This window comes from Lacerta agilis, chromosome 14, assembly GCF_009819535.1.
Source record: "Lacerta agilis isolate rLacAgi1 chromosome 14, rLacAgi1.pri, whole genome shotgun sequence".
Classification (NCBI taxonomy): Eukaryota; Metazoa; Chordata; class Lepidosauria; order Squamata; family Lacertidae; genus Lacerta; species Lacerta agilis.
The window spans coordinates 1,972,846-1,988,844 of record NC_046325.1 but is presented as its reverse complement, the minus strand read 5'-3'; the positions used below and the strand labels follow the sequence as shown (position 1 = coordinate 1,988,844).

The window sequence follows — 15,999 nt, the reverse complement described above, 5'->3', positions numbered from 1 at the left end:
CTGGAACTCGTACATTTTGGCTCCTGGACGCCGCAAAACCGAAAGCGATTTTTCCGGTTTGCAAATGTTATTTTGGAACCCGAACACCCGGCGGGGCTTCTGCGGCTTCTGATTTGGCTGCAGGAACTTCCTGCAGTCAATCAGAATCTGCGATTTGGTTTTAGTACTCTAGGATTCTATGATTGTATGAAATGGCACATCGAAGTTGTAGAACAGGTGTTGGGTACAGTAAAGGCTTTCAAAATCTGAATATGTGGAAGGCCCAAAGATTGTCCCCACCCCAACTGGTCCAGGGCTGCCCCCATGTGGGCACTGCGTTCACCCCTCTTTCTCCCAACCCTACCCAGAGATCGTCCTCCCCAGCACCTATCGGAACCATGTGGGAGGGCTCTGCGGGAATTACGACGGGCAGCGGAACAACGAGTACATGAAACCCGACAGAACGTGGACCCGGAGCCTCAACACCTTTGGGAACAGCTGGGAAGTCATGATCGACAGAGAAAGGGAGGCTGGCAGCCATCCTCGCATCAGGTCAGCCCCCGGGGCCCTCACGCACGGCTTCTCCCTCATTCAGCAGTTAATCTCCAAACAAGGAGGAGAGAGCTGGGTCTCAAACTTCCTAGAGAACCAGACCTTGCAATTAGCAGACAGGATCCAGGGCTCTGATAACACTATACTGAGCAAAACGGAACGAAAACAGCATATAATTTGAGATCATTTGTGAGAACAGGATGCTGGGTCATATGGGAGTTTGGATGGGTGCTGGATTAAAAGGGCCCCCTTTGGCCTGATCCAGCAAGCTCTTCTTACATTCTGAGGAGAAAGGAACAGGGAGGATTTGGCTTTCTCAGCTCAGACCTTGTACGTAGCAGGGAGACAGCCAAGCAAACATACAGAGGGGGAAAACTCCTTCTCTTCTTTCCCTCCACCACAAAGGCGTGAGGAACCATCAGATGACGCCGAGTCCGGGTTTGAAATCGCCTGCAGCCCAGAGCAACTGATGTATGTCAACGGGACGTCTGTCTGTGGGGCCCTCTCTGACCCCCAGGGGCCTTTCTCCACCTGCCACGGAGTCCTGTCACCCAGCCCTTTCCAAGAGTGAGTGTGCGGGGAACGCAGTCGTGGGCGGGCGGCTGGGAAGGGAGCGCGTTTGTGTGCAAGCTGACACAAGCACGCATTTGCGCGCAAGAGAGCCCATCTCCTAACTTCCTTCTCTCTCCACCCCCCACCCGCCCACCCACCCCAGGAACTGCGTGTACGACCTCTGCGCTCTCTTCAACGACACTGAGCTCTTATGCCAAGATTACGATGCCTATGCCAAGCTCTGCCAGGAGGAGGGGGTCACGCTGGGATCCTGGAGGCAGAAGACAGGCTGCGGTAAGAGAACCCCCCACCCAAGAGAAACCTATCGCACGCCCTTCCCTGCCCAGCTGCAACACAACAGCCCTGCCACGCTGCCAGGGGGTCTTGCTCTGTCATAGCTGCTGCCGCTGCCACCACCCTTCTGCTTACTCCTGTGTCCCCCATAAGGAAGGGACTTTTTTAAAGGGTCTGAGCCATTTCCTGAGCGCTCCTGAGTCCAACCTGCAGCCTAGCACTCCACACTCTCCCTGAGTCTCTCCCAGACCTCAGAAGAGCGCTCTGGCCGCTTGAAACGCCAATCCTAAACTCCCGGTAGCCTGAATGCCAAGCGCCTGGGCATGTGGGGATTCTGAAACCCTGAGGTTGGCAAGCAAGCACACTTCAGCAGTCAAATGAAGGAACTTTACTAGGAATAAAAGGTAGGGCGAAAGCAGGCAGAAGGTTAAAACGGAACACAAAATAAACCTGAGCCCCGTGGCTCTTAAAACGCAACCAATCCTAGCCTATCCACAACCCTCGTCGTTCAAGTTTACTCACCAAAAATCTGCAAGGCTGGCCGGTTTCATAGAAGATTCCAGCTTGGATCTCCAGCACTGGAAGGAGAACTGGATCCCCTGATGTTGGGGGACGGACGGACGGACAGATGAGGCACAAGCAGCTCAGTTTTTTAAAGGGTCTTTCCTCCCCTCACGAGAGGGATGCCCGACAGCCTCCCTTAGGGCCTGAGCTGTCCTCCATTTCTCCTCCTTCACAAAACCTCGGCCGAGGGCCTGTGTCCAGAGCATGGTGCCACACCCCAGACCAGGCACCCCCAAACTCGGCCCTCCAGATGTTTTGGGACTACAACTCCCATCATCCCTAGCCAACAGGACCAGCGGTCAGGGATGATGGGAAGTTTGGAGGGCCAAGTTTGGGGATACCTGCCCCGGAGGGTAGGGCCCAAACCAGTGGGTTCAAATCACAAGAAAGGAGATTCTGTCCGATTGAGTCCGTTCCCCTGCTCTTATCGCCAGAAAATTTAACGTAAGGTTTATTTGGAATCCCCTTGTCATTTGATTCGGATAGAGGCTTCCCCCCTTTCTTTTAAGCATTCTATCATCCACCCGTCTCTCTCCCACAGCAATCTCGTGCCCGCCTCACACTACCTACAAATCTTGCATGACCGCCTGCCCAGACAGCTGTGCCAACATGGCCGCCCAGTCGGAGTGCGACGCCCCTTGTGTGGAGGGCTGCGCCAGTGACCCCGGCTACATCCTGAGCGGGCTGGACAGCGTCCCCTACAACCAGTGCGGCTGCACTGACAACAACCAGTATTACCAGGTAGGCAGGGAGGGATCGGGAGGAACCCCTGGGCTGCCGCCGGCCAGTTGCGTGGTTCTGAATCCCAGTTGCTGGAAACCGCAGGAGGGGAGGAGGGCGCTCTTGTGCTCAAACCCTGCTTGCCGGTTTCCCACATGCAACAGATCTGGTTATGGGGTAGAGTCAACCCTGGGTGTACCTAGAGGTTGGCTAGGATGGGCGCAGGGCCTCAAAAATCACAGCTCTCCACTGTGGCTCAGAGCGGCTAGGAGCCTGCCTGCCAACTCTCCTGTCTGCTCCTCCAGCACTCTGGACGGCGGCCGGGCGAGGCGTGCAGGCTTCTCTGGGAATCTGGTTGGTGGTGTGGGTTGTCTCAGCAGCCCTGCAAGGCCCCCTCCCTAGCTGGCCGCAAAGATGGAGGGAAGAAAGATGGAGAGAGCTGATGAGAGTTGAAGGAAGGGAGGAAGTGTTACGGTGAAATATTAGATATTAAAACTAATACTAGATATTGTTGATTGTGGGAAATTAACTGACGCGATGAACAGGATGATGTGAAGGGAAGGCCACCACGAGGCATTCTCGGGGGGGGCTCCTTTTATTGAAAATTCACAGCTAGGTTAAACATTAACATACAGAGAGAACTCCAAAGGACCAAATAAGGAATGGTGTACCTTCTAATACCAAATATGGAAAGCTGCTCCTTTGGCTACACCCACATGACATCTTCATTGTGTACGTGCTCTCTCTCACTTACTCACCCCCTCCCGCTGAACACCTCATGATCCTCCAGTACTTATCCAGCTATTCCTTTGTTCTCCTGCTCTGCCTAAACATGTGTTTCCCAACTTGGTGCCCACAGAGCCATATGGTGTGCCAATTGAGGCTCTGTAGGTTGATTAATTAGTGTGGCATGCCAACACTGTATATTAATTATTCTATCTTGATAGAAGGGCGTGGCATGCCAGCACCTGGCTGAACTATAATTCCCACAAGGAAGGAAGGGAGGGAGCAGGCAGCGAGCGGAGGGAAGCAGGAAATCACCGGCGGAGTGCCAAAGACAATGATTTTGAGCAAGGGTTTTGAGTTTCTGGTCCATGGTCCCTTCCAGCTTCGGAGGGGCCAATATAACTTTTTGCCAAGGGTGGGCAACGGCTTTCCCAGTGGCACCGACATTCTCCCCAACACCCCACACCCCGGTTTCTCCCCAGATCAATGACACTTTCTTCACGGAGGACTGCTCCCAACGATGCACCTGCCGCAACACGGGGATTCTTGAGTGTGAGCCCGTGGCCTGCGCCCAGGGGGATGTCTGCGCCGTGGCAAACTTCACCCGCGGCTGCTACCGAGGTGAAAAATGCTTGGTTAGGGACGAGGTGGGAGGAGAGGGTTGCGCCGGCAACGTGATGCAGCAGCAAAAAAAGCTAATGATGTTCTAGGCTGCATCTAGTCCAGATCAAGGGCAGTTTTAGTCCCGCTCTCTTCTGCCTTGGTCAGACCCCACCTGGAGTCCTCTGTCCAGTTCTGGGCAGCACAATTTAAGGAGGATATCGACAAACTGGAAGGTGGACAGAGGGGGGGGGCGACCAGGATGATGAAGGGCCTGGAAACTGAGCCTTGCAAGGAATGGTTGAGGGCACTGGGTACGTTTAGCCTGGAGGAGACTGAGAGGGGATATGATATCCCCTCTGAAGGGCTGCCAGATATTTAAAGCATTTATAAAATCGTAAGAGTTGGACACCCAATACAACCCCCCCCCCACAACCCAAGAATCCAAACGGATTAAAACGCACATCAACATTCTACATACCTGGATTAAAAAGTAGTCTTATACGCCAGAATATACTGTACTTGGTTTGGCCGGCCCAAATGAGCATGTTTTCAGCAGGCGCCGGAAAAGAGTGCAGCAAAGGAGCCTGACTGATGTCAATTGGCAGGGAGTTCCAAAGGTTGGGTGCTGCTGCCCTGAAAGATGGATTTGTTTGAAAGCGTGGCACGGGTGTTGTGCTGCGCCTGCAACCGTGCCATCGCCACTAAAGCCAAAGTCGCTGGCTGAAGTGGAAATGGGGGAGACCTGAAAGAGTAGAAGTGGGACAGAATCCGAAAAGGGGGCACTTTCCCCATCTCTCGGTGGGCAGCGATGTGGACTGGCGGTGGTCTCTCCCCTCCCCAACCACACCTTTCTTCCTTTGCAGAGAGCCCCTGCCTCAGTAACAATTGCCAGAATGAGGCGGTGTGTCAGGACACCTTGGACGGCTATGTCTGCATTTGCACGGAGGGCTACAACGGAACCTACTGCGAGACTGCCTTCGACGTACAGCCCCCGTCCCCCTCGACAGGTAAGAAGTCTCTGCCGCTCCCTGCCCTTAAAAACACACACACACACACACACACACACAGCGCCCCCGTCAGGCCAGTAATTAATCCACCCCTCTTTCTTCCTCCTGTTTCCCCCCTCTACTCCCATCCAGATGACAACAACTTGACAGTCATCCTCATCGGAGTCCTCGTTCCTCTCGCGTTGATCCTGATCGTGGTGACAGGCGTCTGCATCTATCAACAGCGGAGGAGCAGGTATGAGATTGAGCAGGGCAGGGCAGACACGGTGTGTGGGTGGGGGGGTTCGGTTGCCTCCTGCGGTCTCTGGGGGCTCAGCACCACTCTGGAGTTGGCTGAGGGGCCTCAGGGCAACAGGAGAGAGGGGGTTTCAGAGGAGCAAGGTGTCGATATTTGTATGCAACGCCCTTAAACGACTCGGAACCCATTTACCTACGAGATTGCCACATGCGGTCACTCCGATTGGCAGAATTAGTACTTTTACAGGTGGACTCGATGATCCTTTGGGTCTCTTCCAACTCTACGATTGCCCACAGCACACGCCAAATCTCCTCAAATGTCCTGTTCTTATCTGCTTCTCTTTTGCTCCTGTGTAGGCGGGAACACGACGTGCTTGCCTTGTCAGATCCAGGTGAGTTGAGAGCAGGAGGAGTACCTGGTGTATATTGTATTATTATTATTATTATTATTATTATTATTATTATTATTATTATTATTATTATTATTTTATTTATATACCGTCCTATACCTGGGGGGTCTCATGGGGGTTCACAGAATAAAATCAAGATTTAAAACCAGAAGATACCTAATAAAAATAAAACAATAACCCGATAGCCCCCCAACACACATTTTAAAAGGGTGTAGGATGTAAATCAGATTAACCAAACACCTGGTTGAAAAGGAACGTTTTTGCCTGGCACCTAAAGGTGTATAATGAAGGCGCCAGGCGAACTTCCCTGGGGAGAGCATTCCACAGACGGGGAGCCACTGCAGGGAAGGCCCCGTTCTCGTGTTGTCACCCTCCGGACCTCTCAAGAAGGAGGAGGAACACAAAGAAGGGCCTCAGAAGATGATTTCAGGGTAGGTTCACATGGAAAGAGGCGGTCCTTGAGGTATTGCGGTCCTGAGCCGTTTAAGGCTTTATAGGTCAAAACCAGCACTCTGAACAGCTGCCTCAAGGCTCCACCCCAGAGTCAGCTGCACCCAAGAACATAAGAGCAGCCCCATATACCATATTTTTCGCTCCATAAGACACACTTTTTTCCTCCTAAAAAGTAAGGGGAAATACCTGTGCGTCTTATGGAGCGAATGGTGGTCCCTGGAGCTAAATTGCACAGGGGCCAAAAGAGGATCATGCTTTTTATTTTACAAAGAGAAAAGGGGGTGTTGAAAGGACCCCGCTCAGCAGCTGATCAGCAAGAGATCGGGAGAGAGATAAGAGTCCAGGCTCCCTTTCAGCCCCGCCCCCTTGCCCAGGCCTCCATTGTTGAATGTGCTGCAGAGGGAGGTGGTTTGTTTCCCCAGCGACATGTGACTAGCTGATTAGATTATCTGTCTGGAAACTGTAGAAAAGGCTCCCTTTCCTTTAGAAGCTGCAGAAATGTGAGTTGAACCCTATAAAAATGGGGCTTTTCCTCTTTGCAAAAGGAGCTTTGCTTTTCCCCCCTTTGCAAAAAAGCTGCAAAACTTTTAGCTGATCCTCAAAAAAACAGGGTTTTCCCCTTTGCAAAAAAAAGCTGCAAAACCTTTAGCCGAACCTCAAAAAAACCAGGGCTTTTCCCTTTGCAAAAAAGCTGCAAAACATTTAGCTGATCCTCAAAAAAAACAGGGCTTTTCAAAAGCTGCAAAACCTTTAGCTGATCCTCAAAAACACAGGGCTTTTAGAGGAGGAAAACCAGAAAAATATTTTTTTTTCTTGTTTCCTCCACTAAAAACGAGATGCGCCCTATGGTCCGGTGCGCCCTATGGAGCGAAAAATACGATAGCTGGATCAGCCCAGTGGCCCATCGAGTCCTGCATCCTGTTCTCACAGTGACCAAACAGCTGCCCCTTATGAGAAACCCACAAGCAGGATCCAAGCACAAGAGCTACATTCTCCCCTCCTGCTGTTTCAAGCAACTGGTTTTCAGAAGCATCACTGCCTCTCGACTGTGGAGGCAGAGCACAGCCATCCTGGCTAGGAGCCTTTGATTGCCCTCTCCTCCTCCATGCATTTTCCCGATCCTCTTTGGGAGCCATCTAAGCTGGTGGCCATTGCTGCCCCCTCAATGATTCCTGAACTAGAGCACCCTTGGGGGCCCTTCCAGCTTTACAACTTTGTGGATCTGTTATTCAAGCCCAGGGTGCTCTTACATTTGTTGTTGTTCAGTCGTGTCCGACTCTTCGTGACCCCATGGACCAGAGCACACCAGGCACCCCTATCCTCTACTGCCTTCCGCAGTTTGGTCAGACTCATGTTGGTAGCTTCGAGAACACTGTCCAACCATCTCATCCTCTGTCGTCCCCTTCTCCTTGTGCCCTCCATCTTTCCCAACATCAGGGTCTTTTCCAGGGAGTCTTCTCTTCTCATGAGGTGGCCAAAGTACTGGAGCCTCAGCTTCAGGATCTGTCCTTCTAGTGAGCACTCAGGGCTGATTTCTTTGAGAATGGATAGGTTTGATCTTCTTGCAGTCCATGGGACTCTCAAGAGTCTCCTCCAGCACCATAATTCAAAAGCATCAATTCTTCGGCGATCAGCCTTCTTTACATTACTCAGCATTATTCTTATTTCTTATTTAATTCATTCACATACTCACCCCCTTGATTGTGGAAAACTTGCAAGCAGTTTGTAAAAAGAATGAATAGGATTATTAAGGAAAGCATTTACGGAAACAGCTCTGTCCTGCACACCAAAGATGTCTGCTTGGATCTTGGTTTCATTACTGTTACAATTATTATTTCATTTTCAGGCCAAGGCAGACCTCCTCCTTACACGACTGCCGACAAGACCACTCACTTCTGACTTCCGCCCCAGATCTATTGCTGAAAATACTCCTTCCCGCTCACGCATCCAGGGTGGGAACCTTCAAGATCTGACCTTTCTAAAGCCGGGTTGCTAAAGGGGCAGAGGCACAGCAAATAAAGGCTGCCCACCCCCCACCCCACCTGCTTTCACTTCCAGAGGAAGTGGAGGAGATTGGAGACACACGCTCAACCCTTTCACCACCCTGGCATCTGCTGACACACCTTTCCCTCCCTCTAGGCTCTGCGATGCTTCTACACACTTGGTGATCCCATGTAGAGAATAGGCTTGGCAACCCAAATTCTGCCAAGGCCTCCATTCTCAGCCAGCTGCTCATAGCTCCCCACCCTACCCTCGCTGTGGGGCCAGCACAATTCATCCCACACATGCCACCCCTTTCTGGGAGAGGGAAATGGCGCTGAATTGCCCGTGTGTCCGGAACACCAAATAAAAATTAATAAATGAATTCAAATAAAAGCCTTCCTCTCCAGCACAGTATATCTCCTTGAGCGTTTCCTTCCTGTGATCCAGCGGCAAAAGAGGCTAATGCTTTTCTAGGCTGTATCAGCAGGTCAGTCCCCACCTGGAGGAGTCCAATGTCCAGTTCTGAGCACCTCCGTTTAAGGATATTGACAAGTTGGTTTGTGTGCAGAGGGGGGCAGCCAAGATGACGACGGGTCTGGGAACAGCCTTGTGGGGAATAGCAGAGGGAGTTGGGTATGTTTAGCCTGGAAAAGAGGAGACTGAGAGGTGGTAGGAAAGTCATCTTCAAATTTCCGTTACATGGAAGGTAGAGCAAGCTTGTCCCAAGGGAAGGACTAGAACCAACGGATTCATATTACAAGAGGAATTCTGACCAAACATTAGGAACAACTTTCTGAGGGTGAGAGCCCTTCAACGTGGAACGGACCACCTCGGAAGATGGCAGGTTCTCTCCTTCATTCATAACACTTTAAAGGCACTATTTTAAAACCAACATTAAAATATCACGTTACAGGTGGGTAGCCGTGTTGGTCTGCCATAGTCGAAACAAAATAGAAAATTCTTTCCAGTAGCACCTTGGAGACCAACTAAGTTTGTTCTTGATATGAGCTTTTGTGTGTATCTGAAGAAGTGTGCATGCACACGAAAGCTCATACCAAGAACAAACTCAGTTGGTCTCTAAGGTGCTACTGGAAAGAATTTTCTATTTTGTTTCAATTAAAATATCACGACAAACATGAGATTTTAAAGAGAGGTTGGATGGCTTACTGCCACGGATTCTTCAGCTGCGATTCCTGCATTTATTTTATTTTTTATTTATTGAATTTATATACCGGGGTCTCAGGGCGGTTCACAGAATAAAATCAAGATATAAAACCACAAAATACATAATAAAATTAGAAACGGCAACCCAACAGCATCGCAGGGGGTTGGAGTGGGTGGTCCTTGGGGATTCCTTCCAATTACAGCTCTGCGATTCTATCATTTCCCAGGGCCCTTCCCCCAACCGCAGCACCGCTCAGCGAACAAGGCCGCGGGTGCTGTCTCATTTGTGATGAAACACGCAATTAACACCATTAGCAGCGATTCCTGCACTGAGGGGGAGAAGGGGTTGGACTGGATGACCTTTGGGGTGCCCCTTCCAACCCTACAAGTCTGATTCCAGCAAGCGGGCCGTCGCGCAGGCGCAGAGCCGCGTTTCTCCTCCTGAGGCGACGCTGTTCCCGCCTTCTTTTCACAGCAGTGCGCCGGAAGCCGGCCTCCGCCACCGGAAACGGGTCGGCCGCGCAGGCGCAGAGCCTCGTTCCTCCTGAGGTGGCTGAGGCGATTCCGTGCCCACCTTATTTCACCCGCGGCGCACCGGAAACCGCCCTCGGCGACCGGAAGCGTGCCTCCGCGCAGGCGCAGAGCCTCGTTTCTCCTCCTGAGGCGAGTCCGTGCCCGCCTTATTTCACCCGCGGCGCGCCGGAAACCGCCCTCGGCGATCGGAAGCGTGCCTCCGCGCAGGCGCAGAGCCTCGTTTCTCCTCCTGAGGCGAGTCCGTGCCCGCCTTATTTCACCCGCGGCGCGCCGGAAACCGCCCTCGGCGATCGGAAGCGTGCCTCCGCGCAGGCGCAGAGCCTCGTTTCTCCTCCTGAGGCGAGTCCGTGCCCGCCTTATTTCACCCGCGGCGCGCCGGAAACCGCCCTCGGCGACCGGAAGCGTGCCCCCGCGCAGGCGCAGAGCGGCGTCCGTCCTCCTGAGGCGTCTGAGGCGATGCTGTTCTCCCTCCGCGAGCTGGTTCAGTGGCTGGGCTTCGCGCCCCTGGAGCTCCTCCTGCAGGCGCTGGCGCTCCTGGCCGCGTCGGCGCTGCTGGTGCTGAAGGCGGACGGCGGGGAGTCCGGGGAGGCGCTGAGCTGGTGGGCGGTGCTGGCGGCCTTCTTCGCGGCCGACGGGCTGAGCGCCTACTTCAGCACCATCGTGTCGGTGCGGCTCTTCCAGGACGGCGAGAAGCGGCTGGCGGTGCTGCGGCTGCTGTGGGTGCTGACGCTGCTGAGCCTCAAGTTCGTCTTCGAGGTGCTGCTGGGCCAGAAGCTGGCGGGCCAGAGCCGGGAGCTGTGGTTCGGGCTGCTGCTGTCGCCCGTCTTCATCCTGCTGCAGCTGCTCATGATCCGGGCCTGCAGGGTCAACTAGGGGCCCAGGGAGGGAGGGGAGGGAGGAAGGAAGGAAGGAAGGAAGCCAAGCCAGGCGAAGGGCAGTGCAAGTGAAGTGGAAAGCCCGGGAAAGGCAAAGGAAAGCGAGGCAAAGCAAAACAAAGGGAGAGAAAGGCAAAGCAAGGCAAGCACTCAGACACCCACACCCCACATCCACCTGCAGCAGCGGCTGAGCGCTCAACCAGCCCAAAGAGAGGAGGCGGAAGAAAGCAAAGCACGCGTGCACCGGTGACAGCGGCTGAGCACTCAGGTCTGGCCCAGGGAGAAGAGGCAGAGGAGAGCAAAGCAACGACCACCCCCAACATACACCTGGGAGAGGGGGCGGAGAGGAGAGAGAGGCAAGACCAAGCAAGAATGCTTTCCACACCTGCAGAGCGCTCGGGACCATGCCACAGAGAGGAGGTGCAGGAGGGCAAAGCGCTGCAGCACTGGCTGAGGGACATGACGGAGGAGAGCAACGCAAAGCAAGCACAACTCTGGCCTGCTGCACCGGCGGAGATCTCAGGACCCGCCTAGAGGGAGGAGGCAGCAGCAGGGCTCAGCTCCTCTTCCACGGCCACCTATCCAAAGCACCCTGCTGCTCCTTCCCACTGCTGCCGTCGAGGCAAGGAACTGCGCCTGCCCTGCATGTACCGGGGTGACTGCTTTTGCACCCTTGCTTGGACCCTGCAATGCTGCCTTCGGACCCTCTGCCACCCCATTAGCCCACCGGAACCCCTCCCCCCAAAAAGGTTGGACCCTCGGGGTAGTTATGTAAGAATAAAAACGCACAACCTAGGGGAGAAGTTAGCAGCTCGGGGTCCTTCCAGCTCTGAAATTCTGTGATGATTCTGTTAATACTTTATCTTTCCCCATCCTGGAATTTTTGCAATTTATTTATTTTTTAAGACACTTTATCATTGTACCACCAGGAATAAAATGAAGCCTTCTGGCCCTTTCAAGTCTGCCCTGATACTAGAAAGGTTTACTTGAGAGTGGAAGGGTGGCACTAGTTTGTTTAAAAAAACAATAAAAGTTAAAAAAAAAATACCAAAATGAGGGTCTGCAGTTGTGTACATGCCTGGCTAACTTTCTTCCCTGATAGCATCTCTAGGTAAGGCTGGGTATGTCCCCCACCTGAAACCCCAGAGAGCCCCTGCTGCCAGTCAGTGTAAGATAAAAACAGGACCATAGGAGGCAGTCTTATACTAAGTCAGGCCATTGCGGTCCTTTTAGGTCAGTGTTGCCTTCACAGGCTGGCAACAACAGCAACTCTTCCCCCCCCCCCCCAGGGTTTCAGACCAGTCCTCTTTTCCAGCCCCAGCTGGGAGATGCTGACTTGCTGACTGAACCTCTGCACCTTCTGCATGCAAAGCAGGTGCCCTGCCCCTGAGATGTGGTTCTTGGCTTATATATTGTTGCTCATATTCTGGATAAAAGGCTGCGTTAAACAGGAACAGTGGGAGCTGCCTTAAACAGAGTCAGACCGTTGGATCTATTTAGCTCAGTATCATCTGCAATGACGGGCAGCTGCTGTCCAGGATTCTGGACAAGGAATCTTCCGCTGCCCTTCCTGGAAGGCCTGTCGGGGACTGAACCCTGAGTACTTCTGCATGCTAAGCAGACGCTCTGCCCCGGAGCTGCAGCCCTCTCCCAGTTCTGAGCTAGATGTTGCTATTATTATTTATGAAATTTGTATACGGCCCTTCATCTGCAGATCTCAGGGTGGTTCACAACATAAAATTACAACACAGGCAACAAACGATTTATGTGCGTCCAATTAACGTGCGATCGTGCACATGCACATCATGGCGACCTGGAAGTGGCCGGAAAACAGGGAAGGGCAGGACAAAATCGAAAATTCTTTCCAGTAGCACCTTAGAGACCAACTGAGTTTGTTCCTGGTATGAGCTTTCGTGTGCATGCACAATTCTTCAGATACCAAACTCAGTTGGTCTCTAAGGTGCTACTGGAAAGAATTTTCGATTTTGTTTTGACTATGGCAGACCAACACGGCTACCCACCTGTAAAGGGAAGGGCAGGCTTATGCGTGCTCTGCTATCGCACATGATGAACTGGAACCCAACCCCCATGCAAATAAGGGGTTGCCTGTATATTTAAAAAAAGGTGGCTTTTAAACTGAGGTTGGGAGCACACCTGTAGGAGATTTTTCGGCTGTGAGCTGGACCCTTGGGAAGCCCTTCCAGCTGTACAAGTCTGTGATGCTATGATCCTATTACCAACATCAACTGCAACAGGCGCTGGGGTGCCCACACCAGCCCAGGTGCCAGTGACAAGGGGCCTGTTTGCTGCTGCCCCCACCCCCTGCCCTTTGGGGTGACCCTGGACTGTGGCCGCTGAGGTTCAGCTACTTTGACACCACCCCAGACATCTGCCTTCGCTGCCACCTACGCAGCTGGCAGCCCCAGCGCCTCCTTCCTGTTTCAACATTAACCACCGATCGTGATTCAAAGGAAAGAAAACCCACAAAGGTCGTTGTGCAAAGCCAAGCCGATGGACTGCTGACAATCCTTGCACAGCACAAATTAAAAACGGGTACAAAAGTGTATAAGCCACATGTCTGAAATAGTATGGAGAGCAAGCAAGCCTAAAACCATGTTTAGCCTCCAGCTGACCTCAGAAACCCCTCCAGTCACAGAGCAGGAATTCTTCCAGGGCCTCCCCTCTGCAAAAACTTGTTTAACATGTTTGGCAGCCCTGCTTAGGGAAGTTTTTAATGTCTGATGTTTTACTGTATTTACAATATTTTGTTGGAAGCTGCCCAGAGTGGCTGGGGAAACTTATGCCTGGCCCTGAGAAAGCAGATGCAGAGAAAACAGCTTCCTCCCTCTCTCGTAACACTGGAGGAGTTAAACGGTGGAACTCCCTCCTGCAGGACGCAGGGAGGGCCACCAACCTAGATGGGTTTAAAAGAGGATTGCGCAAATTTCTGGAGGAGAGGACTAGCAATGGCTACTTGCCATGATGGCCAAACTCTGCCTGCACGGTTGGGGGGGCAGAGATGCTTCTGAACACCACTTGCTGGAAACGGCAGGGGGGGGAGTGTTAGCTCTCGTGCTCAAATCCTGCATGGGGTCGTCCCATAACGGGCATCTTGTGCTTGAACCCTGTTTGCTGATCGGCAGCACCAGGTTTAGGGCGGTGCGGGTGGTTCCCCACAGGGTGTTGAGCCAAGTGGGCACAAAGCTGAGAAGATCCCTAATTGAGAAGATCCATTTTGGGGCACCAAATTTTCCCCTCGCACAGGGCTCCATATTACGAAAGATTAGCAAAGTCCACCCCTGCTGGTCAGCCACTGTGAGAAGAGAATGCTGGCCTACATGGGCCCCCTTTGGCATGATCCAGCAGCCTGGCTCTTACTTCATTCCTAAATTCAACCCCCTCTCCCTTTCATTAATCTGCAGGTCCTGCAGAATGCATTATTCTGCAGAGTCGGGCGCCCGGTGCAGTTATCTCGAAGGGCTGTTAGCAAGGCCACTGGGTTATCGCGGTATCTTATCCGTGGGGCAATTGGGTCTGCGCGTGGCTTGGCTCTTATCGCACCAGATTGATAACCTCAGCCAAGGCAACGGCATTGCAAGCCAAGGGGTGTGGAAGGGTGCAGCGGGCCTGGCCTGCAGGAGGCGGACAGTCTCTTGCTGAACAGCTGTGGGACGCCTACAGGGCTGGAAATGAATCCATGCTACCTTTTGTTCCTGGGCACGGTGATGAATCCACCACTCTCTCAATGGGTATTTGCTTACATGCACAGTAGAAATCTCTGCATGCTCGATGGATAAACACACATTCCTGCGTGCCCCTGCAAACCGCGCCTGCAAGATGAAAAATATCTGCCTGGTAGATTTGATGCTCCTAGCCTGAGGGCTGATGGGAGTTGTAGTTCAAAAACAGAGGGCACCAGGTTGGAGGAAGAGGCCAATTTAAGTGGTTTTGGAGGGCACAAGGAGAAGGGGACGACAGAGGATGGGATGGTTGGACAGTGTTCTCGAAGCGACTGGCATGAGTTTGGCCAAACTGCGGGAGGCAGTGGAGGATAGGGGTGCCTGGCGTGCTCTGGTCCATGGGGTCACGAAGAGTCGGACACGACTGAATGACTGAACAACAACAACAACAAAGGCACTTTTCGATTTTTAAATTCTGTCATCTGCACAATGGAGCAGTGCGTCTTTGGAGGTGAGGTCAAAACATTGGAGAGTTACAGGAGAGGCATGTTTTGTTGCAGCCGGGGAAGGTGAAGGTGTCTGGTTGTGCTGCTGCAGATGCACTGGGCCGCTATCTTTTCCTCGCGCTCCTCCCAGTGGTCATTCCTCCTCATGGATGCACAACCTGACTCCAGGCGCTGCGATTGTCTGCAAGGGATTCCCACACGGTGGGGTTGATGTTGCCAGCCTCCATGTTAGAGACATCTTTGTAACGCAGAGTTGTGTCTGCCAGCTGGCCTGGTCTCTGAAAACAGCTCCTTGTAGAATGTATCCATGGGGGATCCTGCCCTCTTTTATTCTGCGGGCATGACCAAACCAGCGTAGACGTCGCTGAGACATGCTAGGAATGTGGGCTTGGGGGAGAGCAAATCTTGGCTTGAGGCTCCTCCTGACGGCCAGGTTCGATTTGACTGGCAGGTTTGCACCCTGCAGCGTTTGTATAATTCATTTCATTTCATTCATTTCTTATATTTCGACGCCGCTCTTCACTCACGAGAAGTCACAAAGCGGCTTACGTCCAATAAACGACAACGTAGTAGAACATCACGGTTGCGACGTAAATTACGCAAAACAATTAACAAATCATCTGTAGAAACAACCACTGCGAACAAAACAACCTAAAAAATAAACAGCACAACCTCAAGAAAGGTCCTGTTATAAAACCCACAAAGCAATATTAGGAGTAGGAATAATTTATTATTGGCCAAGTACATTTTCCAACATACTTGGAATTTGTTTCGGCTACATTGCAATGTAAACATACAGACACTGTTCCTCTCACAATAGAAAGAAGCAAAGAAACCCCACCCATATTTTACCTCCCCTTAAGCTATACAACTACGGATTTAACAATTTAATGGCACAAGGAAAAAAAACTATTCTTGTGCCTGGCCGATTTTGTATATGAAGTCCTGTAGCGACGTCCAGATGGAAGTAAATCAAGCAGATGATGACCGGGATGTAAAGGATCTGCTACAATTCTCTCTGCTCTCTTCCTAACTCGGGTAGCATAAATTGTCTCTATTGAAGGCAAGCTAACACCAATTACCCTTTCTGCAATTCTTACAGCTCGTTGGAGCTTTTTCTTGTCTCTCTTGGAGGCTGTACCGTACCAAGCTGTTATAGA

At 52.1% G+C, this 15,999-nt stretch overlaps 2 protein-coding genes across 2 annotated transcripts in view; both read left to right on the top strand.

The window, feature by feature from the left end:
- ZAN (zonadhesin) overlaps positions 1-5,407 on the top strand; it is a 33,754-nt gene extending 28,347 nt beyond the window's left edge. Inside the window, exons 23-29 of the mRNA XM_033170203.1 lie at positions 348-531; positions 937-1,098; positions 1,247-1,377; positions 2,483-2,682; positions 3,870-4,008; positions 4,854-4,997; positions 5,130-5,407. Of these exons, the coding sequence (XP_033026094.1) occupies positions 348-531; positions 937-1,098; positions 1,247-1,377; positions 2,483-2,682; positions 3,870-4,008; positions 4,854-4,997; positions 5,130-5,407 (1,238 nt within the window). The remainder of the gene's footprint in view (positions 1-347; positions 532-936; positions 1,099-1,246; positions 1,378-2,482; positions 2,683-3,869; positions 4,009-4,853; positions 4,998-5,129) is intronic.
- Positions 5,408-10,200: 4,793 nt separating this feature from the next.
- Positions 10,201-11,688, top strand: TMEM203 (transmembrane protein 203). The gene has a single exon (XM_033170749.1). The coding sequence runs from the start codon at positions 10,235-10,237 to the stop codon at positions 10,649-10,651; it is 417 nt and encodes a 138-aa protein (XP_033026640.1). The 5' UTR covers positions 10,201-10,234; the 3' UTR covers positions 10,652-11,688.
- The last annotated feature ends 4,311 nt before the right edge of the window (positions 11,689-15,999 follow it).